We start from the raw sequence: 25313 nt of genomic DNA, 5'->3' as shown, positions 1-25313 counted from the left end.
TTCTTCGTTTAGCAGCTGATACATTGGGATTATTATCTGATGCTCAATCATATCCCGGATACTCTTGTACAGACTGTTCCATGCCATAGGGGGCGCTGTAGCTAAATGCCAATCAGCCAACACAGGACCTGCTCAAGGCACTTGATAAATAAATGCAAGACCAGATGGTAAACTATACTTGGGTATATTTGCCTGGAGCAACAAGTCTACGTAATGTGGCAACAAACCCATTACAGTTTTACACACAGAAAATACCCAATGCAATTGCCTTCAACAATGAAGTGACATCCAGTTCAAAGAAGCCAGTAAGTGGCAGTGATGGGCTGAGCGTGGCATTCGAATACAATCTGGCTGCTTTGTTCATTAGCCCATCCAATATTTTAAATTGCTCAGCAGAGGCATGTAAAAATAAAGCAGCACCATAATCAAACAAAGGAAACATGCAGCTCTTTATAAAATGATTTCTACTACGCAATGTAGAGCGATAGTGTACCTTGTGTGTTGTGATGTCTCTACAGTGAATATGAATCAATCCCACATCTGTATTGATTCTAGTGGTTGATAACAAGCTTGGGAAAGGCCAAATGCCTATAAAGCAAATATAGGTGGAGAGGGGAGGGATGTGAAACTGATTTCTTATTAATCAGATACAAAGTTTAAAACCAGCTGAGATGCTCACTCCATAAGCATAATTTACACTTTTTCAATGATGGGAAAATGTTCCCCTCATATTGCAGAATTACTAAAACTTTTATTTACCAATACATTTTTGGTATAATTAGTAGTCAGTGTAGAAGTCAATTGGAAGAAAAATGTGTTCGGATCCAGGATCACTGGAGCTGGTGTACTGCCACAATATGCCTCCCTGCCAGAATTTACTACTGGTAGTAGTTTGTGACAGATATAATTGCCAAAATGTGCCACCTTGCCAGAAATGGCCAACCTTACATTGTTTGTTACCCAAGGGACTTTTTTATTGGTGAAATAATAGAAACAAGGACCAGGGGTCACAAATATCAGATTAGATAAAGGGGCATTCAGAACAGAAAATAGGAAGAACTTTTACACACAGAGAATTGTGAGGGTCTGCCTATCAACTCCCCAGTAATGTTGTTGAAGCTGACACCCTGGAATCCTTCAAGAAGCTTCTTGATGAGATTCTGGGATCAATAAGCTACTAACAACCAAACGAGCAAGATAGGCCGAATGGCCTCCTCTTGTTTGTAAACTTTCTTATGTTCTGATGTTCTAATATAAAGTTTGCCTAAGATGATATTTGTGACCCCAAGTCCTTGTATCAATATTATGATTAAATACCAATAAAAAACGCGAGAGAATAACAAAAAATGTAAGGTTGGCCATTTCTGGCAAGGTGGCACATTTTGGCAATTATATCTGTCACAAACTACTACCAGTAGTAAATTCTGGCAGGGAGGCATATTGTGGCAGTACACCAGCTCCAGTGATCCTGGATCCGAACACATTTTTCTTCCAATTGACTTCTACACTGACTACTAATTACGCCCTATAGCCAAAAATGTATTGGTAAATAAAAGTTTTAGTAATTCTGCAATATGAGGGGAACATTTTCCCATCATTGAAAAAGTGTAAATTATGCTTATGGAGTGAGCATCTCAGCTGGTTTTAAACTTTGTATCTGATTAATAAGAAATCAGTTTCACATCCCTCCCCTCTCCACCTATATTTGCTTTATAGGCAGTTGGCCTTTCCCAAGCTTGTTATCAACCACTAGAATCAATACAGGTGTGGGATTGCTCCATATTCACTGTAGAGCCATCACAACACACAAGGTACACTATCGCTATACACTGCATAGTAGAAATCGTTTTATAAAGAGCTGTATGTTTCCTGTGTTTGATTATGGTGCTGCTTTATTTTTACATGCCTCTGCTGAGCAATTTAAAATATTGGATGGGCTAATGAACAAAGCAGCCAGATTGTATTCGAATGCCACGCTCAGCCCATCACTGCCACTTACTGGCTTCTTTGAACTGGATGTCACTTCATTGTTGAAGGCAATTGCATTGGGTATTTTCTGTGTGTAAAACTGTAATGGGTTTGTTGCCACATTACGTAGACTTGTTGCTCCAGGCAAATATACCCAAGTATAGTTTACCATCTGGTCTTGCATTTATTTATCAAGTGCCTTGAGCAGGTCCTGTGTTGGCTGATCGGCATTTAGCTACAGCGCCCCCTATGGCATGGAACAGTCTGTACAAGAGTATCCGGGATATGATTGAGCATCAGATAATAATCCCAATGTATCAGCTGCTAAACGAAGAATAATGACTAAGATTACATGAATTTTAATGAGTAGGTTCCAAGAAGTATCGAAGTGTAAATGCTTCTGATCCCAGAGTGAATGTATGATGGGGCTGGCTTTTAGAGTGATGTTTTTTTTAGGGATGTGAAGTCATTGCTGTCTGTTTCTAGTCATCTTGCCAGGACACTCATTATTATTATTATTATTATTATTATTATTATTATTATTATTATTATTATTATTATTAGGGGCATCCATCGAGCACTTGGAAACATATTGTGGTCACTAACTCTAGATAAAAACAGCCTGATAGTAACATATTGCTGTGGTTTACCCATTTTGAATGCTTTGTGGTTGACATTGTGAGTGTGGATCTGCACTGTCACTGCCATTAGGAGTGGAGGTGCTGCTAACAGGGTCCAATGGGGACAGGACTGGTGATATAGAATAATATACAACATCCAATAACAGACACCCCCTACATACAACACATGCACTTATAGGAACATCTACAAACCCAAAATGCAAGAAGTCATCCTAGGAACATTACAAAAAAACACATCAAACTGCCTTGATTTTCCATTAGATGGGGCAAAAATGTGTGCAAGGATGAGACAAGCGTTGATTTAGTGATATTCATGCCTCAAGCCTGCCCTGGTCTGGAGGTAGCACCCTTTCTCTCAGGAATGTGAGGGAGAAGTTCAGTCTCCATGCCTCAAGCCTGCCCTGGTCTGGAGGGAGCACACTTTCTCTCAGGAATGTGAGGGAGAAGTTCAGTCTCCATGCCTCAAGCCCGCCTTGGTCTGGAGGGAGCACCCTTTCTCTCAGGAATGTGAGGGAGAAGTTCAGTCTCCATGCCTCAAGCCTGCCCTGGTCTGGAGGGAGCACACTTTCTCTCAGGAATGTGAGGGAGAAGTTCAGTCTCCATGCCTCAAGCCCGCCCTGGTCTGGAGGGAGCACCCTTTCTCTTAGGAGGCGATGTGAGGGAGAAGTTCAGTCTCCATGCCTCAAGCCCGCCCTTGGTCTGGAGGGAGCACCCTTTCTCTCAGGAATGTGAGGGAGAAGTTCAGTCTCCATGCCTCAAGCCCGCCCTGGTCTGGAGGGAGCACCCTTTCTCTCAGGAATGTGAGGGAGAAGTTCAGTCTCCATGCCTCAAGCCCGCCCTGGTCTGGAGGGAGCACCCTTTCTCTCAGGAATGTGAGGGAGAAGTTCAGTCTCCATGCCTCAAGCCCGCCCTGGTCTGGAGGGAGCACCCTTTCTCTCAGGAATGTGAGGGAGAAGTTCAGTCTCCATGCCTCAAGCCTGCCCTGGTCTGGAGGGAGCACCCTTTCTCTCAGGAGTGTGAGGGAGAAGTTCAGTCTCCATGCCTCAAGCCTGCCCTGGTCTGGAGGGAGCAGCCTTTCTCTCAAGGGGTGGGGAGGAGCTCAGAATGCTGGAATTCCCTTCAGCCTCTTATCTTTGGTTCTGATTAGCTGTTTGTTAAGTGGCTCAGTTATCAGATGTTCACTCCTCTGTCAATATGTGAACATGGATCAATCCAGAATTCTTCGTCTTTGTTATGCCTGTTTGCGTTTGGCTCATGTCCAGCACACTGTGGGTTTCAGGCTGCTATATAGCGGGCAGGAAGGGGGTGCCAGTCTACACTCAACTCCATTGGAACCATGGCTAAGGTAAGAGCAGACAACTTATTGAAAATACATCAAGAATATCATATAGGGATGCAAGCTGGTGTCTACCTATTATGAATGGGCTTTCTGCCACTGTATTATAAATATGTTTAGTAAGAATAATTAAAACGGTAAAACTAATGTTAATGTGATATCCATCTGATCCAAACTGTTTGATTGAAAGACATCTCCGATAGACGTATCTTATCAATAGAATGCTCGCCTATATCTTATGTACTGCAGGGATGGAAATAAGACTCCCATTGAATAGTGGTTTGATCCAGTCCTGGTTTTACTATGAGTTTAATAAGACTCACCTGAGCTTGTTACCTATACAGTGTGGCTAATGGGTGAAACTGCTATGCAATGGGAGTCTTATTTCGATCCCTGTACTGTATACAGTATGACTGCCCTTATTACTGTTCCTTATTCACTATTGAAGATAGTACCTATACAGCTGTGGTCCTGATATAGCAGCTACTGTCTGTGTGTCGTGTGTTTAATTGAAGCTCAGCTGTGCCTGTGTGTCGTGTGTTTAATTGAAGCTCAGCTGTGCTCGTGTGTCGTGTGTTTAATTGAAGCTCAGCTGTGTCCGTGTGTCGTGTGTTTAATTGAAGCTCAGCTGTGTCCGTGTGTCGTGTGTTTAATTGATCCTCATTTCTTCAGCTTCATGACCTTGTCGTGTGTTTTTCCTGCAGCTCCTTGCTCTCGCTGTGTTTGTTGCAGCCTTCCTGGCTCAGGTTTGTGCTGAAGAGGTGAGTTTGCAGCCTCTGTGTGATTAGCAGGTTTCTTAGACAGTGGGATCTCAAAGGCAGCTGTATTATTCTACCAGTGCATGTTATGTACAATATCATACAGTTCATCATTTGCAAACTGTACAATTCTAGTCTATCAGTCATAAAGGTAGCAGATCTGGGATTCGGCACAAATGAACCCCTGGCTCTGCCCCTTTCGTTTGTTCACCAGTCCTGCTTTAAATCTCCTTTCAGCAGCTCGGCTGTGTGTGCATTCATTGATATGTGGGGTTCATTTATTGTACACTAGCAGATGAACTGATCAGGTATTGATGATCTCTTGGGAAAACAATAAAATATTAGTATTAAAAGCAAAAGATTGAAAATAATACAACCTCCAAAGTAACAGGCAGACAGAAATGTGAGGTTTTACTATAAATAAGCATTTATATTTTATAGATAGTGTGTGTGTGTGTGTGTGTGTGTGTGTGTGTGTGTGTGTGTGTGTGTGTGTGTGTGTGCGTGTGTGTGTGTGTGTGTGTGTGTGTGTGTGTGTGTAATATAAGTGTAAGTATAAACCATGCTTGTGCACTGCAGTGTTTGCTATAATGCAACATGTGTTGTTTTCTTTTAACTCGTGTTTCTATGTGTACTTCTTGAATTTATTATACTCACTCTCTCCCCTCTCGCCTCTCCCTTTTCTCCTCTCTATCTCCCCCTCCTCTACCTCCTCTCCTCCCCCTGTCCCCTTTCTGTGTTCAGGCAGTGTCCGTCTCTAAGACTCGGAAGGACGGGGGTCTGTCTCGCTACATGCTGCTCATCAACAAGGAGGAGCAGCTGGCGACAGAGCACGTGTGGACCGGAAAAGACTCAGCCACTGTCATCTTCGACTACAAGAATGTGAGTGCTGGGGAGAGAGGGGGAGAGAGGGGAAGAGACGGGGGCAAAGATAAACAGGGAGAGAAGAGGGGAAGAGATGAAGGCAGGGAGAGAAGTTGGGATGGGAGGAATACAGGAAAAGGGAGAGATGAATGGTGTTCTAATAGGAGGAGTTGAATGGGGTGGACAGAGGAGAGATGAGGTCCTAAGGGGAGGGGAAGAGAGGAGGGGGTTTTGAAGCCTCCTCGGTTGGATCTAGTCTGTGTGACCCTGGGTGGATGTGCGCTTTGTTTCAGGGGATCATCGCATACAGGATTTTCGACGGCCAGGCGTGTTACGCAGCCAAAATGAACCGGAACACCTTCCCTGCTCTGGATAAGCTCAGAGAGACTCTGGACAACGAGAAGGTGAGACTCACTGCAGCCAGAGCAAAACACATCACACACACAACACAGCACACACACACGACAACGAGCAAAACACAGCACACACAACACAGCAAGCAAAACACAGCACACACACAACACAGCACACCCAGCACAGCGAGCAAAACACAGCACACACAACACAGCACACACAACAAAGCACACACAACACACACAACACAGCAACACAACACAACACACACACAGCAACACACACAACACAGCAAGCAAAACACAACACAGCACACAACACAGCACACACAGACACACAGCACAGCACACACAACACAGCACAAAACACAACACACACAACACAACACACACAACACAGCAAAACACAGCACACACACAACACAGCACACACAACACAACACACACAACACAGCACACCCAGACAGCAAAACACAGCACACACAACACAGCACACACAACATAGCACACACAACACACACAGCACAGCACACACAATACAGCGAGCAAAACACAACACACACAAAACAGCACACGCAACACAGCGAGCAAAACACAGCACACACAACACACACAACACAACAACACAGCGAGCAAAACACATCACACACACAACACAGCACACACAACACAGCGAGCAAAACACAACACACAAAACACAGCACACACAACACAGCACACAAAACACAGCGCACACAACACAGCACACAGAACACAGCAAGTAAAACAAAATCAATGCAAAATGAGCCATTAATGAGCAAAAAGCACTTCTGGGCCAGCCTAGGATCCGATACACATGGGAAAACAAGAAAGTGGCAACAGACAAGTTCATTTCCACAAATGTCTATGGCAGTTCCATTACAGAAAAATGAACCATGCCTATTATTATGCATATTGTATATGATAGTAACAGAGAATTTCAAGACAGCAAACAGATCTCTATCCAAGGAGCATCTGCATCCAACAGGACACTCATCAATCACTGGTTTCAACAAATGCAATACATGTGTACAGATTTACAGGAGCATCAAATGCAGTGTGAACAGAAAGTGCAGCAGTGTCTCTAAATCACGTCTCTCAGACTGTGACAGGACAGCTACACATTGCAGCAGCAAATTCTGCTGTGTACTCCACCCCTCCCAATAATATTCCTGATGCCATTCTCTCTCTCTCTCTCTCTCTCTCTCTCTCTCTCTCTCTCTCAGAATCTCAAGCAGAGCCCCCCTGCCCCAGAAAAGAAGTACAGCGTGAACCCCGTCCCGATGAAGGATCAGGGGAAGCTGGGGGCCCCCGTGCAGGCGCTGTGCCAGGGGGTCCCGTCCTATTGGGCACAGGAGCAGATCGGTGAGATGTTCTATCTCGACGCCGGTTCCTGCCTCCGGATCGATCTGCTCATCTTGGGCGTGTCTCTCTGTGGGCATGTCAACACGGGACCGAACTACCCGGACTACTACCCTGCCGTATAGAGCTGCAGCTCTGGATCGAAACAAAGTAGAAAACCAATAAAAGTACTTTGCAATTCAACATCTGATTTATTTTATTAAGTTGTTATTCTTTCTTTTTAATTATGAGTGAAGGGCCAGCAAGTGGCACACCGTCAGAATGTGGTACGCATACCCGTTTAACATCAGAAAATGGTACGCTGACAATGCTGTCACTGACGACTGCACAAATCACTACGCACAAGGCCAGCTTTAAGGGACAAACTCATTACATCGCACCCCTTTCAGACGGGCGTGTCCGTACCACAAAATAACAGGACACCGGTGGTTGTGAATTCAGTACTCATGTAATGCTGCTTTTACCTGTAGAGTAGACGGTCTGGCTTGTTTCCACCCCCGTATCTGCGTTATGTAATCTGCAGCAGTATAGGATTATAACTGACGGTGACAGAGAAACAATGAATCTTGGTTCTAAATCTCCCTCCCGACCTGTGAGGGCGCTGTGTAAAGTGAACAGGGTGCCCCAGACTGGATGGTCTGACAATTCATTCCAGGGAAAGGTGGTAGTCGGCAGTCTAGAAAGGGGGCGGAGCTACCGTACACCAAGTCATCGCCCCAGAAGGGAAGCGATGTGGCAGCCGTGGATTGGAGGAGAAACGGTTGCACTTGCTAACCAAGGGGGCGTGACAGATGGTATGATTAATATTAGCAGTACCATTTGCAGTGATTTACGTCAAACATATTTTTTTCTAAAAAAAATATATTTAAAAAAAAGGAAAGAATTTGAGACCTTTGAAAGAAAGTTAAAATGCTAGAAGAGTTTGATAGATCCACCGTGCAGCTGAGGGAAACTGAATATGAGAAGAATTAAAAAAACAAAACTGATCCAATTACATGAACACATTAAGCAATACAAAAAATAACAAGTCACGTTACTAACAGACCTTACCCAGTATTCGGTGCAACAGTGCATGCAGCGCTAGTGCAGGGACGCATGGTGTCACATGGTACACGGTGCACGTAGTGTTCACTGTGCATACAGTGCCCGGTGATACAGCGATAGTGCAGGGACGCATGGTGTCACATGGTACACGGTGCACGTAGTGTTCACGGTGCATGCAGCGCCCGGTGATACAGCGCTAGTGCAGGGACGCATGGTGTCACATGGTACACAGTGCACGTAGTGTTCACTGTGCATACAGTGCCCGGTGATACAGCGCTAGTGCAGGGACGCATGGTGTCATATGGTACACAGTGCACGTAGTGTTCACTGTGCATACAGTGCTCAGCGCTAGCAGGGACGCATGGTGTCACATGGTACACGGTGCACGTAGTGTTCACTGTAATTGCCCGGTGATAAGCGCTAGTGCAGGGACGCATGGTGTCACATGGTACACGGTGCACGTAGTGTTCACGGTGCATACAGTGCCCGGTGATACAGCGCTAGTGCAGGGACGCATGGTGTCACATGGTACACGGTGCACGTAGTGTTCACGGTGCATGCAGTGCCCGTTGATACAGCGCTAGTGCAGGGACGCATGGTGTCACATGGTACACGGTGCACGTAGTGTTCACGGTGCATGCAGTGCCCGGTGATACAGCGCTAGTGCAGGGACGCATGGTGTCACATGGTACACGGTGCACGTAGTGTTCACGGTGCATGCACGTAGTGTTCACGGTGCATGCAGTGCCCGTTGATACAGCGCTAGTGCACATTTAACCTCGATGTGCAAGGTGCTCATCACGCTCGGTGCACATAGTCTCATAGCAGTAATTGCTGCAAAAGGTGCTTCTACCAAGTACTGACTTAAGGGGTTGAATACTTATGCAACCAGTAAATTTCATTTTGTACATTTTATTTTGCAAGTTTTGCTGACATTTAACCTCCTCCTCCTCATTTAACAGTGTTCAGTTTAAGAACTACAGCTTTGAATAAAAAATGTTTATTTGAAAATCTGTGCACACATTATTTGTAATTCAACAAAATGTGACATTATTGGTAGGGGTGAATACTTCAGCAAACCACTGTATATTTCGATTCTTAAGTTGAGTTTTAGATCTTACTAGAAGGAGTTCAGATTTGCTAGTGTTCAGCTGAAGCAAATTGGTAGACATCGAGGCCTTGATGTCTTGAATACAAGCAGAGAGTGGGACCATGGCAGAGGGGCTACCAGGGTCGAGTTGTAACTAGAGCTGGGTGTCGTCAGCATAAGAGTGAAACATGAGGCTGTGTTGGTGGATGAGGTGACCCAAGGGAAGCATGTAGATATTGAATAGAAGGGGCCCAAGAACAGATCACTGGGGGAGACCACAAGTGACTGGGTTTGCAACACCACTGCGTCCAGCATAGAAGACAGACTGCATGTGTCAGGAGAGGTAAGAGGTGATGCGATTATGAAACCGAGAACAGACAACAAAGTTCACGATAAACCACAAAGAATAATTCCAGTCATTACACAGCACTGTTCCCTTTGCACAGCAACCTCACAGGTCAGGAGGTAGATTTATAACTAAGATTCATTCTCTCTCTGTCACATGTATTCATTTAAAATACAAGATAGTTGACAATGAAAGGCAAAGTAGTAGATAAAACATTCTTCATTAATGGTGAGGCAATACCAACAGTCTCTGAGAAGCCAATGAAGAGTCTTGGGAGATGGTACGACGGGGATCTAAAGGACACAGTTCGTGTGGGAGAAGTTACACAACAAGCAGTGGAAGGGTTGAAGAGCATAGACAGCTGAGCTCTACCAGGCAAACTAAAACTCTGGTGCTTTCAGTGTGGTCTACTGATGAGGTTGCTGTGGCCACTGACTGTGTACGAGGTTTCTCTGACAACAGTAGAGAAGCTGGAAGCTTTGATCAGTTCATACATCAGGAAATGGTTGGGAGTTCCACGCTGCCTCAGCAGAGTGGGACTTTATGGTAAAGGAATACTGCAGCTACCAGTCTCCGCTCTAACCGAGGAATTTAAGTGCGCCAAGGTCAGACTGGAAATAACATTAGTAGAGTCACGGGACAAATGCGTAAGGGAGGCAGCACCTGTGTTGAAAACTGGAAGAAAGTGGGCGGCAAAGAAAGCTGTGGAAGATGCAAAGGCTTCCCTTCGAATTGGTGATATCATGGGGCAAGTTCAGCATGGAAGAGGGGGTCTTGGTCTCAGTTCAGCTCCTCCTACATGGCACAAGGCAGCCCCAGCTCAACGGAGGAAGCTGGTAGTCAACGAGAGGATGAGGTGAATAAAGGCCATTTCCCAGGCCAAGCAGGGAGAATGGATGAGAAGGGAAAGTGTGAAACAACGCAAGATTGACTGGCAAAACATATGGTCAATGGAACAGAGCAGGATCAGTTTCCTCATCAGGTCAACATGTGATGTTCTCCCATCACCACAGAACCTAAACCTCTGGGTAGGAGAGGATCCCTCATGTCCTTTGTGTTCATCACCTGCAACATTAAGGCACATTTTGACAGGATGTTAGCCAAGGTCGGTTTACCATGACCAGGTGCTGCGATGCCTTAGCAATGGAAGACAACGGTAACCTGACCAATAAGTTGCCACCTGTTCCATCAAAACATTACACACAAAAGACAACATTCCTCCGCCCAGGAGAGCAACCACCAAGAAAAGGTGTTAAAACCAATTCTCGCCCAGGACAACTGGAAGTTGTTAGAGACTGGAAGATGCTGGCAGATGTTGGTCAACGGCTTATTTTTCCACCTGAGATTGCCACCACTAACCTTCAACCAGATATTGTCTTGTGGTCTGGATCAGCACGTCTTGTTCATCTGGTAGAGTTAACAGTGCCATGGGAGGATGCTGTAGATGAGGCGTACAAGAGGAAGAAACTTCAGTATGCTCAACTAGCTGCTGAAGCGGAACAGCGAGGATGGAGAGTCCGGGTTTACCCAGTGGAAGTGGGTTGTCGAGGATTTGTGGCACACTCTGCAACCCGGTTTCTCAGAGACGTCGGATTCAGTGGCCAAGAGTTGCGTCGCACAGTGAAGAACTTATCTGAAGCAGCAGAGAGGAGCAGCAACTGGCTGTGGTTGAGACAGAAAGATTCTGGCTGGGGATCTCAAGCACAATAGAAAGAAAGAAACGCTGATGTACAGGTAAGTAAGCTGGGCTGAGTTGAGTGGGGGACGGAGGGGGGTGATGCTGGGACGCCAGAATCACCGTCGAGCCCTCTTGAGGCATAGTGGGCTAGTCGACGAAACACTGAGGATGGAAGGTGCCCACTTGAAGACCCCAGAGATGTACCCTACTTAGCTCAATCCAAACGGTTGTCATGCTGATGCGCTGGGGAGGCCGCACTGTGGTTGATCCCCGGAGCCAGCAACGCAGCCGTTGTGTGTGCTGATGCACCAGGGAGGTAAATAAGCTGATCCCTGGAGCCAGCATTACACTTCAGCCGTTAACACCAGACAGAAGGATATCTACATCATTATATGGAAGGAAATGCAAATGGATGGAGATGCAGATGGATCACATCAGTTTACTGTAAAGCTACGTCTTAGTTGGTGCTTATCTTGGCGAGAGCCGAGTTCAAATCAGCATGAAGTTTCAACATCTACTCTCGTGTAATGGAAATCATTTTTACTGACAGCGGTCTGCAAATTTAACAAGTTTGCTTACTATACCAGAATCTATGTCATTAATGTAGATTAGGAATAGCAGAGGTGGTAGTGCCCCAAGAAGTGGCTGGGGATCGGAGGGCTGAAATTGGGGAAGGAGATGTCCGATTTGCCTGGGTGCAAGGGGGTGGCGATGAAGACGATAGCATACGGGCTGTCCTTCTCTCCCCTCTCTCCTCTCCCCTCTCCCCTCTCCCCTCTCTCCCTCTCCCCTCTCTCTCTCTCTCTCTCTCTCTCTCTCTCTCTCTCTCTCTCTCTCTCTCTCTCTCTCTCTTTCTCTCTCCTCACCCACAAAAGCGTTGATCTTGACGCTCTGCCCGAAGTTGACCCTCATGATGGGCGCGACAACCTCATTCAGCCCGCCTCCTGCATGGTCTGGTCCAGCGTGTGATTGGTCATCCTCAGGAAATTGTCCCCACCCATCACAGCAGGAGCAAAGGACATTTTTTGTGATTTCTAATGAGGTTATGCATTGCTTGACGATGTTCCCCAGAAAACCTGGGGTCAATTATAACTATAATTACTCAAATAAGGAACATATTTGCATCCCTACTCGTTCTCCTATAGATTTTAATAGTTCTCAAGAGACTAAAACTTTCACATCCGGTTGAATTGAATCTTTATTATTGTCAGGGCACAACGCTATAGAACCACTTCCTGTGCCACAGGTATTAGTGTCCTCCCAGTTCTATGCCCAGAGTGTTTTGTTTCAGGTGGGGCCCTAATACCTGTTGCACAGGCAGTTGATCTACACTATAGTCTCTGTAGAGTTCTGTATTTTTCAGGATTCCCAAAGTCTACGGCTAAAGCAGAGCAGGATCAGTTCTACCATTTATTTGCCATGTTTTTAACATTGAGAATTAAGGAGATGGTGCTTTTTATTACTAGGCGGTCTCTGTTGTGATAAGAGCCATGATTATATAGACTGGTTCACCTACAGACATCGCTGGAAATGGTAGATAAATGATTGGCAAGATTTATGAAAACCAGCAGAAAACAATGGGTCCCCAGGTTTGAAAAACGCTGCTAGAGGATACAAAAACACGCTACTAAGTTAGTCAAGCAATTTTTTCAGACCAGGGCTTCTCAAACGCTGTCCTGGCGACCTCCTGGGTCTGTTGCTTTTAATTCCAACTGAGTTCTCAGTTACTGAACTAGACCCTTCATTGAATTGATCATTTACTTATTAGATGTTTTTTACTTGTTTTCAGCTCTTAAACAGTTGCAGATTTCAAGTTAGCCGTAACATTTTACAAGCAAGAGACCAAGTTTGTTTGGATGCAAACTGAAACCAAATTTTTTTTGGTTCTTTTCCATTTTTTTCAGGACGAGTCTGTTTGTGTTCGCAATGTCGTTTGCAAATTCACGCGGCTCATTTATATGCTGTGTGAACCGAATGTTTACAATATCCTGCAAGGCATATTGAAAGATGGGAGCTATTTATGTATTGCTCTGGTTTTTGATATAGCATGGTTTAGATTCTTAAATCCTGTTGTGGAAGAAAGCACTGGGAGAGCACTTCGCTAATTTAATTCATACATGTATTGAATGCCATCAGGAGAATAATGCAGTTTACACAATTCTGCATGGCTCTCCTAAAGTCATTTCAGAAAAGACTGAATATTTGGATTTGCAAGCAAAGTGGAATCTCCCAGGCCTCGCCATGCAACAGTGGGCACAGGGTCAAAAATCATATTCTCCTGGACCACTTGGGGCCAGAAAAGAAAAAAGAAAAGCAGAGAGCAGCGGTATTGGTCGGGAATGCGTACCAAAATGCTTTGGGCCATTTGTGCACTAGGGCGTCAATGCCGAGTGGACCACCTAAGAGGTGGAAAGAGTACCACAGGGGGCAATGCGTCATCTCTGCTGAAGCGATCGACCTGCGTCTTCCCGAACCATTCTCAAATGCACTCCACCATCTGAGAGTGGAGTCGCCAACTCCAGCATGTTTATGTGCACGGATGTCCATCAGTCCAGCCAGGATCCATGTACTCCTCTGCCTTCCCAGACTGCTCCCAGAAGCGGCTGTCTTCACCGCTTGGCAGTTCAGCATTACTCCCACTCGCACACCTTTGCACAGGTGAGGTAAACTTCCACCAGCGTAGGGCTGCTGAGCATGCGTAAGACACTTTGTCTGTCACGTTGGATTGAGGTGGAACGTACTGAGCCAGGCTTGTAGCAGGCTCATGTGAAGCAGACTCAGCTGAATGCAAAGAAACAATGGCCTAGCCTGGAGACACATATCAGAGAAAGACGCATGACAGGGAAAGAGCGGTCACTGCTGAAGAGTCAGGAAAGAGGGGCACTACATGAAAGTGATGGAAAGTATTTTTGGTAGCTCATTGCTAGCTTTCCAACTGAATTAAAAATAAAAAGCAGCAAAGTCTTCATTAGATAAGTGTTCACCCCCTTTGCTGTGACACTCCTAAATAAGCTCGGGTGCAACCAACTGCCTTCAGAATTCACACAGTAAGTTAAATGGAGTCCATCTGTGTGCAATAAAAGTGGTTCACGTGATTTCAGATTAAATACACCTGCCTCTGTAAGGTCCCACAGTTGGGTACCGCATTCAAAGCAAAGATACTACCATGAAGACCAAGGAGCTTTCAAAAGAACTCCAGGATAAAGTTGTGGAAAGACACAGATCAGGGGATGGGTATAAAAGGATTTCAAAGGCCTTGAATATTCCTTGGAGCACAGTCAAGTCGATCATTAAGAAGTGGAAGGTATATGGCACCACCCATAATCTGCTTAGAGCAGGCCGTCCTCCCAAACTGAGCAGCCGGGTAAGAAGGGCATTGGTCACAGAAGCCACCAAGAGGCCAATGACAACTGTGAAAGACCTACAGCGTTCCATGGCTGAGATGGGAGAAACTGTCCATGTGTCAACAATAGCTGAGGTACTCCACAAATCTGGCCTGTATGGAAGAGTGGCAAGAAGGAAGCCATTTCTGAAAAAGGCCCATGAAAAATCCTGCTTGGAATTTGCAAAAAGGCATGTGGGAGACTCTGAAAAGATGTAGCAAAAGATTCTGTGATCCGATGAAACAAACATTGAAATATTTGGCCTAAATGCAAAGCGTTATGTTTGGCGCAAACCCAACACTGCACATCACCCAGGTAACACCACTCCTACCGTGAAGCATGGTGGTGGCAGCATCATGCTATGGGGATGCTTTTCATCAGCAGGAACTGGGAAGCTTGTCAGAGTAGAAGGCATAATGGATGGAGGTAAATACAGGCAAATCCTTGAGGAAAACCTGCTTCAGTCTGCAAAAGACCTCAGACTGGGACTGAGGTTCACCTTTCAGCAGGATAGTGACCCCAAAGCACACAGCCAAAGCAACACTGGAATGGCTTAAAAACAAGAAAGTGAAGTCCTAGAGTGGCCCAGTCAAAGCCCGGACTTGAATCCGATTGAGAATCTGTGGCAAGACTTGAAGATTGCTGTCCACCAATGATCCCCATCCAACTTGACAGAGCTTGAACAATTTTGCTAAGAAGTATGGACGAATATTGCATGATCCAGATGTGTAAACCTGGTAGAGACTTACCCCAAAAGACTCACAGCTGTAATTGCTGCCAAAGGTGGTTCTACCAAGTATTGACTCAGGGGGTGAATACTTATCTAACCAAGACATTTCAGTTTCTTTATTTTTCATTAACTGTTGTTTCACAAGAAAAATTCTCTTGTCTCATCAAAGTGTTGAGTAGGTTGTGCAAATCAAAGGGAAAAATCCCATTTAAATGCATCAGATTTAAAGTTGTAACACGACAAACTGTGAAAACGTCCAAGGGGGGGGGGTGAATACTTCCCATAGCCACTGTATGTGTGTGTATATATATATATTACAGGAGCAATTGTTTGATAAATATTGGTCATATGGTTCCTGATGCTATAACAGCTGTGTTGTGTAATATCTTTTTTTTAATTTTTTTTTTAATGTATTGCGCAACAACATTATTGTAGTCTAGTAGAAACATAATAATTAGCAAACGTTTTCCATCAGCGTTTTCTGATCATTAAGTTTATACTACATTTAACATTTTCTGTGTTCAAAGTTATGTAAGAATTAACAGAATTGTATTGATGTTTTTATTAAAATACTGAAATGAGGTATATTTACTACAAAGCCTCCACTGCACGCCAGCGCTCTGAAGTACGATATTAACGCAGCTAGTGTGCAATGAATTACCGCACGACGTTCTCGGATGACGGATTCTAAATGATGGAACAGATACTGTGTTCAAAGGCCTTAAAAGCACGGGGGCCAAAATATACCTGCCCCCCTGTTAGAAAAGTGAGGGGCCATGGCCCCTGGAGCATAGCCTTAAGTCTGCAGCTCTGCACTAAATCTGCACGCTCTTTGCAGTAGTTGTTTATATTATAATGGTACAGCTGTATTTTGTTTTACTATATTTTTGTGAATAAGTTTAAAATGTTTTTTTTTTTTTTTTTTCTGCATTTTTTTATGTTACTATAATACAGGTTAATTGGAAGAATTTTGTGTTTTTGAGTGTGTGAATTAAGTGTAGCATACCTTGTTTTATTTAGACGTGTTATTATTATTATTATTATTATTATTATTATTATTATTATTATTATTATTATTATGTAAGTGTTTTGAGGTTATGAAAGGCGCTATATAAACCAAAATACATTGAATACATTGGAATGTAATTATGCTGAGCTAACCCTTTCATGCATGGCAACGTATATAAATAAAACTCTTCTAGTCTTTACATGGGGACAGATGGAGGAATAGCAAGCAAAAGCACGATGAGCTCATATGCACAATGAGCTCATAATTCCAGTGAAGTAATGGTGCGTAATGCTGGCATCATGACAGACCAACACCACGGAGGCCTGGCTATCCCAGAGTGCATTTCTATCTGGAGCACGCCCATGTTGGAAGTCTATAGAACACATTGTGAAACAGGCGCCATGTTGGCTCTACCGTGGAGTCAACACCGCCCGGTCCTCCAGAGCAACTAGAGCCAACGTGGCGAACACAGGGACGTAGTTGCATAATATTCTCAAAGGCGTAAAACTTTGATTATTATTTTAATATCTACGCAGGGAACCGTGTCATAGCTAAAGGAAGACTTTTGTTGTAAGCTGGTAATAACCTCATTTGGAAATAGTTTTCAGAAATACTGTGACAGGCACACGGTGGTACCGTATTGAAGTTTTTGTCTTGTTACAATGACTCAAGCTGCGATCAAACCGTTTCCAATGACACACACTGTAAGGAGTGTAGCCACAGACTGTGCACAATTTAACAGTGTTTGAAGTTGAAGTACACAGAAACTTTTCCTTGGTACTTAAAAACTATTGAGCTCAATAAAAGTAATCTATTAACTAAAATGACACAGTGGAGCGATACGGGGAATCGTGCACGGTGTTCTGTGTATCTAATCCAGACTAGAAGATTAGTTTAACTCGGATAGACGTGCGAACACCTGAAAGGTTAGTCTTGGGGGAGAGGCGACTGGATTAGTTTAGTTTGAATCGTATTCCTGTCCTGGCATACGAAACTCTACCAGGCGTGCACAACAAGGAGGTGTGCCCAAGCCCGGTCATTCAGCACGGAGCTGTTTGGTTGTTATTGTGCGTGATATCGATATTATCGTCGTTATTATTATAACATTGCGGATATTATTGAAGATCGGCAGCCATGAGACTGCGCTGCTTCCCCCCCGGTTCGTTGCTGCTCCTCGGCTTGTGTCTGAGCGGTCGTCGGGGGCTCGCTTCTGCACCGGAGCTCCGAGATCCGCCGAAAAAAATAGGTAAGGACTGTTTACTTTTTAATAATAATAATAATAATAATAATAATATTCTCTGAAGTTTTTAAACATATTTTAAGTCGGTTATGCACACACACACATTAAACAGTTTGTCGGGTTTAAATTACCCGACACGGGTTTCTTTTTTTTATCGATTGTTATTTTGAGAATTTAAAGAAAATGAAGAAAACATGACAGTACAGTTGTAAGCACGGGTCTTTGGCCAGTGTAATAAAGACAACGTTAAAACAAACTTTTGCATCGGAGCCTTTTCTTAACTGAAATCGGGACGAAAACAACCGAACATCCTTCATCTACAGTTATTGGCCACATATAGTTTCTTACCAAAAAAAGATCAAATAAATCTTCTTGTCTCAACAACTAGATAAGGGGAACTCGTTAATCAAAACGCATGTTAACGAAATCTAGTAAAATTAGTGGAAGCAGAATTTGCTGTTTTGAAATCTCCTGGCGTACAGGGAGACTGCTCTCCCACCAGCGAGCAGCAGCCAAACGGACATAAACAAATAGTGGCAATATCTATGTTGTGTATAATTTACACAACATATAAATCGTGCGTTTTCTCATGCAGAGTTTGCATTGGTTTAGAACACTTCACATAGGCTGTAGCATGCTGGTTATGATTTCAGTTTGTACGGTTGTAGTCTGTAATAAATACTCTTGAAGTGCCATTGGTGTTTGCAGTTGTTAGTTATTATACGTGTATGTTTACTACGCTTTTAAAATGACGATTGAACTCCCTAACCCAAATACACAATTTGATTATAATGAACTGTTGGGTGAATTCCTCTAATCATGATTTTCTCTGGTACTCTTTGCTCGCCCCCGCGGTAAATAAACTCAACATGATTAGAAATAGCCAGGAACGCTTCCAGTATTATAAGAGCCTTTAATATGCATACAGACGTGTGAAGGCGAGAGTGTGCATTGCACGTAGTGTGCGGGGAGTCTGACAACATTACAGATACGTTTAGGATAATCCATATCACTGATCTCCTCACATTCCTAATGGATCGGTGTGCCCACGTACGCCTGTTCTTCGTTCTTGTGTGGATAAGACACCGGTGTTAAAAACCGAGGACGCATTGCAAATCCACAATCACCGAAGGAAACTATTGTAATATCTAATGTGCTGTTTTCTGTACTAGGATTTTAGTTGTTTAATTCAAATACAGTCTACAGTAGAGGTCAGCTGTCAATGTATGTATGCAGAATGCAGGCTACAGTTGCATTAATAATTTCTTGCTAGTAACATTACACTGGGTGCAAATAACGGTGTATCATTTTAGCGGTACAACAAACGCTCCGTAAGGTTAGAACAAGTGAATACATCTCCTTCATAACCACAAGTATTGAAAAGGCTAAAATATTTTCATAACTACAAATATTGAATTATCTAGGTTATCTACAATAAATGAACTCTGGTCTCTCTCTCTCTCTCTCTCTCTCTCTCTCTCTCTCTCTCTCTCTCTCTCTCTCTCTCTCTCTCTCTCTCGTCAGCCTCGGTCTGTGTTAAATTTCTGTTTCAAGGTGACTTATATACTCATTAATTAAAACCCTCCTTTTCCAAGTGCAAATTAACTCCTGATAAATTCTGACAATGAACACAGATTTGCTTTTAAATTCCCACGCAAACAAAAGAAATAGTTGCAAGAAGCCCTGTTCATTGTGATACTAACATTATTTTGTAAATTAACAATTTCGTAAATCACATTGGCACAGTTATTTAATAGTGACATGGACATAACGACCGCTTGAAAAGGCCAGTCAGTGCTCCACACCAATTTGTGAGTAACGCTGGGGTTCTCATTTAGGACGGTTTGAAAATCCTGCCCACTGTGGCTAATCAAGCCTGTGGTACAACCTGCAGTGGGCGAAGCTGCTATTCAACAGGAGTCTAGTTTTTAGAGGGGTCTGGTTGTGCAGTTTAGGGGGTGCACCTGGAGTCTGTTCCAGTTGTAATTGTATAATTCCTAATTCATTGCAGTTACAATGGCATTGCACTGTGGCACACCTGCATAATTATAATTGTGTTTACCATATCATTGCTCTAGCGCAGTTCAGTCACCCATCCATTTGTCAGATTTATTTTGACAGAACGTCATAATTTGTTAAACATGTGATCCCCTCCACCAAAATTAAAGTTGCACAGTATGTTTCTGTATAGAAATATATATGTTATCTTTAGACTCAATAGAGTAAACGTGTTAATATGTGTAGTTCTTTTATGTAATTGTAATTATACTTGTAATCACTGCAGCAATATTGTAACTGGAATTGTAATTGAACAAAATAGCTTTGGAATTGGAGTTGGAATTTCAGCAGACGACGATGCTGTCATTGTAATGGTGCTATAGTTATAACTGACCCCAGGTCTGCTGCGGGGCGCCCTCACGCAATGCATAACCTCATTAGAAATCACAGAACACGTCCTTTACTCCTGCTATGCTGTTCAGCAGTGTGATCTCTACGCTGTGCTCTCTCTGTTCAGCAGTGTGATCTCTGCTCTGTGCTCTCTCTGTTCAGCAGTGTGATCTCTGCAGCAGTGTGATCTCTGCCCTGTTCTCTCTCTGTTCAGCAGTGTGATCTCTGCTCTGTGCTCTCTCCGTTCAGCAGTGTGATCTCTGCCCTGTTCTCTCTCTGTTCAGCAGTGTGATCTCTGCTCTGTGCTCTCTCTGTTCAGCAGTGTGATCTCTGCCCTGTGCTCTCTCTGTTCAGCAGTGTGATCTCTGCCCTGTGCTCTCTCTGTTCAGCAGTGTAATCTCTGCCCTGTGCTCTCTCTGTTCAGCACTGTATTCTCTGCCCTGTGCTCTCTCTGTTCAGCAGTGTAATCTCTGCCCTGTGCTCTCTCTGTTCAGCAGTGTGATCTCTGCCCTGTGCTCTCTCTGTTCAGCAGTGTGATCTCTGCCCTGTGCTCTCTCTGTTCAGCAGTGTAATCTCTGCCCTGTGCTCTCTCTGTTCAGCAGTGTGATCTCTGCCCTGTGCGCTCTCTGTTCAGCAGTGTAATCTCTGCCCTGTGCGCTCTCTGTTCAGCAGTGTGATCTCTGCCCTGTGCTCTCTCCGTTCAGCAGTGTGATCTCTGCCCTGTGCTCTCTCTGTTCAGCAGTGTGATCTCTGCCCTGTGCTCTCTCTGTTCAGCAGTGTAATCTCTGCCGTTCTCTTTGTTTCAGCCGTGGTGGGAGCTGGGATCGGGGGCACTGTAGCCGCCTATTTCTTGCGGAAGGAGTTTGGCGCAGGGGTGCAGGTGGACGTGCTGGAGCCCGGGCCGGTGGGAGGGCGGCTGGGCACGGCTCAGATCGGTGGGGATGAGTACGAGACGGGGGGCTCCGTGCTGCACCCCCTCAACCTGCACATGAAGCACTTCGTGGAGCAGCTGGGTGAGCAGCAAGCTTCTCTGACGAGCCGCTCTCTACAAAGGGGTTCTCAGGGTCTTCAGGGAAGTCAATCTTCCCTTAGAAAAGCATAACAAGTGTGATAAAGCACAGTGAAAGCATGGTTAAGCATAGGCAAGCATTGTAAAGCATATTAAAAACCATGACAATCCAGGATAAACAATAGTGAATGTATGGTATAATTATGTGAAAATCCTGGTAAAACTTCAGAGACCGTGGTAAACCTATAGAAGGGTTCTGCTTTTATGCTTTTTTTCAATGAAGTGGGCAGACACAAAACGCACTGTGACACACACAGCACTGATCTTGGGAATGTTAAGCTGGTTCAGTGTTAGTCAGGGGCCCTGCTCAGCTGTGCGCTCTCTTGAGTAGCAGTGAGGGAGTGTTTGAGTCGTGGCTGGTGAGGGAGTGAGGGAGTGTTTAAACTGTGGCTTGTCTCCCCCAGGCCTGTCCCAGAGGCGCATGGTCCCGTCCCACATGGCAATATTCGACGGAGAGCAGGTCATCTTCGAGGAGAGCGACTGGTTCATCATCAACTTCCTGCGACTGCTGTGGCACTACGGACTCAGCTTCCTGCGCATGCAGATCTGGGTGGAGGGCGTCCTGGACAAGTTCATGAGGTGCCTCACTCCCTCCCTCCATAACTCCCCCTCTGTGTTTGCGTTCACTTATTAGTTCAAGTCCTGCTACTCCTTATACCCCATCTCCCTCTCCTCTCCTCCCTCAGGATTTATCAGTTCCAGTCGTTCGGTTACTCGTTTTCCTCTGTGGAGCGGCTCCTGCACGCACTGGGCGGGGATGAGTTCCTGTGGATGACCAATCACACGCTGGACCAGGCCATGCAGGAGGCGGGCTTCTCACAGCACTTCCTGAACGAGGTCGTCACGCCCATCATGAAGGTCAACTACGGGCAGAGCGTCAAGATCAACGCTTTTGTGGGTGAGGGGAGAGGAAAGAGAGGGGGGGAGGAGAGGAGAGAGAGCAAGAAGGGAAAAACTGAATACAGTTTGATGTTTCTTAACCTTTTCAATCCTGTTGTTGGCTTCCATAACAATCACCCCATACCTGGTAAACAGCACTACAGAGTATTCAATTAAATTCAATGGCAGTCCAAAACAGTTTTACAAATACCAAAGTTAGATTCCATAAACTAAGATACACACATCAATAAAATAAAAAATAAAATCAATTTAAACAGACATTAATCCACAGATAAAGCACAGATGTGCCCAACGCCTGCTCCTCTCACACCGGCCCTGTTTCCTGTGGGTTGTTTTAACCCCTTGTGTGCCCTGTCCCTGAGTTAACCCCTTGAAAACAAAAAAAAAAAAAAACAAAAAAAACCCAAAAAAAAAAAAAAAAAAAAAAAAAAAGTGCCCTGTCCCTGAGTTAACCCCTTGTGTGCCCTGTGTCTGTGTTAACTCCTCGTGCCTTGCAGGTGCGGTGTCCCTGGCTGGCGCAGACTCGGGGCTGTGGGCAGTGGAGGGGGGAAACAAGCTGGTGTGCTCAGGGCTGTTGTACCACAGCAAGGCCACGCTGGTACCTGGCAAAGTCACCTCCATCACTGTCAAGACACGGCCGAGCAAGACCGGTGAGTTACAAGTGATACCTCCTCACATTGACCTCCCTACCACAGCCACACACTCCACAGCACCACACTCCACACTTACACACTCCACACCTACACACTCCACAGTCACACACTCCACACCTACACACTCCACAGTCACACACTCCACACCCACACACTCCACAGCAACACACTCCACACCAACACGCTCCACACCAACACACTCCACACCTACACACTCCACAGCCACACACTCCACACCTACACACTCCACACCAACACACTCCACACCAACACACTCCACACCTACACACTCCACACCTACACACTCCACACCCACACACTCCACACCTACACACTCCACACCAACACGCTCCACACCAACACACTCCACACCTACACACTCCACACCTACACACTCCACAGTCACACACTCCACACCTACACACTCCACAGTCACACACTCCACACCTACACACTCCACAGTCACACTTCAATTACAATAAAACACGTTAACGTGTTTGTTTATTCTAACCCGACAATAATCACAGGTACAAACACAGAAACATACAATGTAACTTTTAATTTCTTCAAATAAATAGGGGTCACTAAAAGTTGTTTCAAGTACAAGCATAATGATTGTGTGACAAATAAATACTTAAGGAACTGTAATTGATCAATTATTTGGTATAATTACAATTACAATTAAACAGGTGTGCCAAGGTTCCTCTATAATTACAATTACAATGTGATTCTGATTGACTCATTTGCAGCTCATTTAGAGCCGACCTCAAATCCAGTCGGGTAGACAGCAGGAATGGAGATGCAACTCCCCTTCCATAGCAGTTTGATCCGTTCTTGGTTTTGCTATGAGTTTAATAAGACTCATCTGAGCTTGTTACCTACACAGTGTGGCTGATCAGGCTGGAATGGGTGAAACATCCCTGTCATGTCGCGTCAGTGGATCCCACTTCTCTGACGTGTGTGTATGTGTTTTGCAGGGGGCACGGTCTCCATGTATGAAGTCAGCTACACAGGGCAGTCTGGAGCAGCCCACAGCCTGTATGACATCGTCTTCATCGCCACCCCCTTGCACCCGGGCAAATCGGACATCTCCTTCCCAAACTTCAACCCTCCGATCCCCAGCCACTTCTCGGGTCGCTACCACCAAACTGTGGCCACACTGGTTCAAGGCCGCCTCAACACCTCCTACTTTGGTCTGTAATGAAACTAATGCAGGACTTAATAGAAATGTGCACAACACCAATTAGGAATGAATGCTTCCTTTACTGATGCCAGTACTCAAGAGTTTCACACATATTGCTGAAATGCTATCATCAGACACAGTAATGTAGCACCTAGTTAGAAACAGAAATGAAGCAGTGATCAGCAACCTCAGGGCACGGTGCTGGTCGTGTACTCGGGAGGATTCAGGGCTGCTTCTCACCAGCACTCGCAACTGCCTGTGTATCTTACCAGCTGAACTTTGTTTGCACTCTTGTTTCTTGCAATGTTTCAACAATTGAATATCCTTTTTGCACAAGGTCAGGTTACCCCACATTATCAGTTCCTGTAAACTGCGACTCTCTGCAGCTGTGCACAGTGTGCTTATAATCCTCTCATGAACCGTGTGCTGTTCTCGCAGGTCTTCATTTCTCCAGCGACTCCCGTGTGTCTGAAGTGCTGATGATGGAGCGCGAGGGGCTGGCGGTGCACAGCGTCAGCTCTCTAGACCCTGTGACAGTACCCCAGGGGTACAGCAGACCCCCGGCCAGCCAGCCCAAGGTGTGGAGGGTGTTTTCTCCCGCGCCTCTCAGTGAGGCCCAGCTGGGGGCACTGTTCCTGTCGCGGGATGCCGTTTCGGAGACGCGCTGGCTGGCGTACCCCGCTTACACTGCGCCCAGACGCCTGCCTCCCGTGGTGCTGCACGACCGGCTGTACTACCTCAGCGGGATCGAGTGGGCCGCCAGCGCCATAGAAATGAGCGCCATCGCTGCCCGCAATGCCGTGCTGCTGGCACACCACCGCTGGCACGGCACGGAGGACAGGATAGACCAGGAGGATCTGCACAGCCGGCTGAAGAACGAGCTCTGAGCGCTGGGGAGAGGGGAGATTGAGGAGGGGGATGGGGGTTGGCAGGGCTGGGTGGCAGGGCTGTGGTGGGCACCAAAGTGCCTTTATCTACCACATAATAAAGTCAAGCACAGATTACGTCACTAATGAGATGTCTATATTCATATCAAACACAAACGTTTAACAGAATTTATCATTTATGACCATAATAAAAAGATATCATGTAACGCAAACCGATGCATGAAGGACAGTCTTTCTCTCCTCTATTTTAACTTTTTTTTTTTTACTATAAGAATTTTTTTTCAGCTAATTCACTACTGGTAATTATGAAAGAATATTAATATTGAACCTAGAGTTCCTGCTGCCTAACAAAGCACGCCAATGTTTCCCAGTTTCAGGCACTGGTAATTCTACTGGGAGACACTACTTGCATG

At 45.1% G+C, this 25313-nt stretch overlaps 1 protein-coding gene and 1 long non-coding RNA gene across 3 annotated transcripts; both read left to right on the top strand.

The window, feature by feature from the left end:
• Positions 1 to 4645: 4645 nt before the first annotated feature.
• LOC121303079 lies at positions 4646 to 5965 on the top strand. Its single transcript, XR_005947749.1, has 3 exons — positions 4646 to 4706; positions 5448 to 5585; positions 5861 to 5965. It is a non-coding gene; the product is annotated as an uncharacterized LOC121303079 (long non-coding RNA).
• An 11131-nt stretch (positions 5966 to 17096) lies between these two features.
• Positions 17097 to 24924, top strand: LOC121303146 (prenylcysteine oxidase-like). 2 transcript variants are annotated; one of them, XM_041233641.1, is made up of 8 exons: positions 17097 to 17640; positions 17671 to 17826; positions 21015 to 21221; positions 21682 to 21856; positions 21964 to 22175; positions 22675 to 22827; positions 23808 to 24023; positions 24452 to 24924. In XM_041233641.1, the coding sequence occupies exons 2-8, from the start codon at positions 17715 to 17717 to the stop codon at positions 24898 to 24900; spliced, it is 1524 nt and encodes a 507-aa protein (XP_041089575.1). In that variant the 5' UTR covers positions 17097 to 17640; positions 17671 to 17714; the 3' UTR covers positions 24901 to 24924. The 2 variants fall into 2 exon arrangements, with proteins under 2 accessions (XP_041089575.1, XP_041089573.1); XM_041233639.1 differs by having other exon boundaries at positions 17097 to 17826.
• The last annotated feature ends 389 nt before the right edge of the window (positions 24925 to 25313 follow it).

Source organism: Polyodon spathula, chromosome 31 (assembly GCF_017654505.1).
Source record: "Polyodon spathula isolate WHYD16114869_AA chromosome 31, ASM1765450v1, whole genome shotgun sequence".
Taxonomy (NCBI): Eukaryota; Metazoa; Chordata; class Actinopteri; order Acipenseriformes; family Polyodontidae; genus Polyodon; species Polyodon spathula.
The sequence above is the reverse complement of the archived record's forward strand: the minus strand, read 5'-3'. Positions and strand labels throughout refer to the sequence as shown.

What these genes read in the sequence shown, in the direction of transcription:
- LOC121303146 (XM_041233641.1), top strand. Translation starts at nt 17,715, where the DNA reads ATGAGACTGCGCTGCTTCCCCCCCGGTTCGTTGCTGCTCCTCGGCTTG. An exon ending in AGATCCGCCGAAAAAAATAG is followed by an intron (nt 17,827 to 21,014) that starts GTAAGGACTGTT and finishes TCTTTGTTTCAG; the next exon opens with CCGTGGTGGGAGCTGGGATC. An exon ending in GCACTTCGTGGAGCAGCTGG is followed by an intron (nt 21,222 to 21,681) that starts GTGAGCAGCAAG and finishes TGTCTCCCCCAG; the next exon opens with GCCTGTCCCAGAGGCGCATG.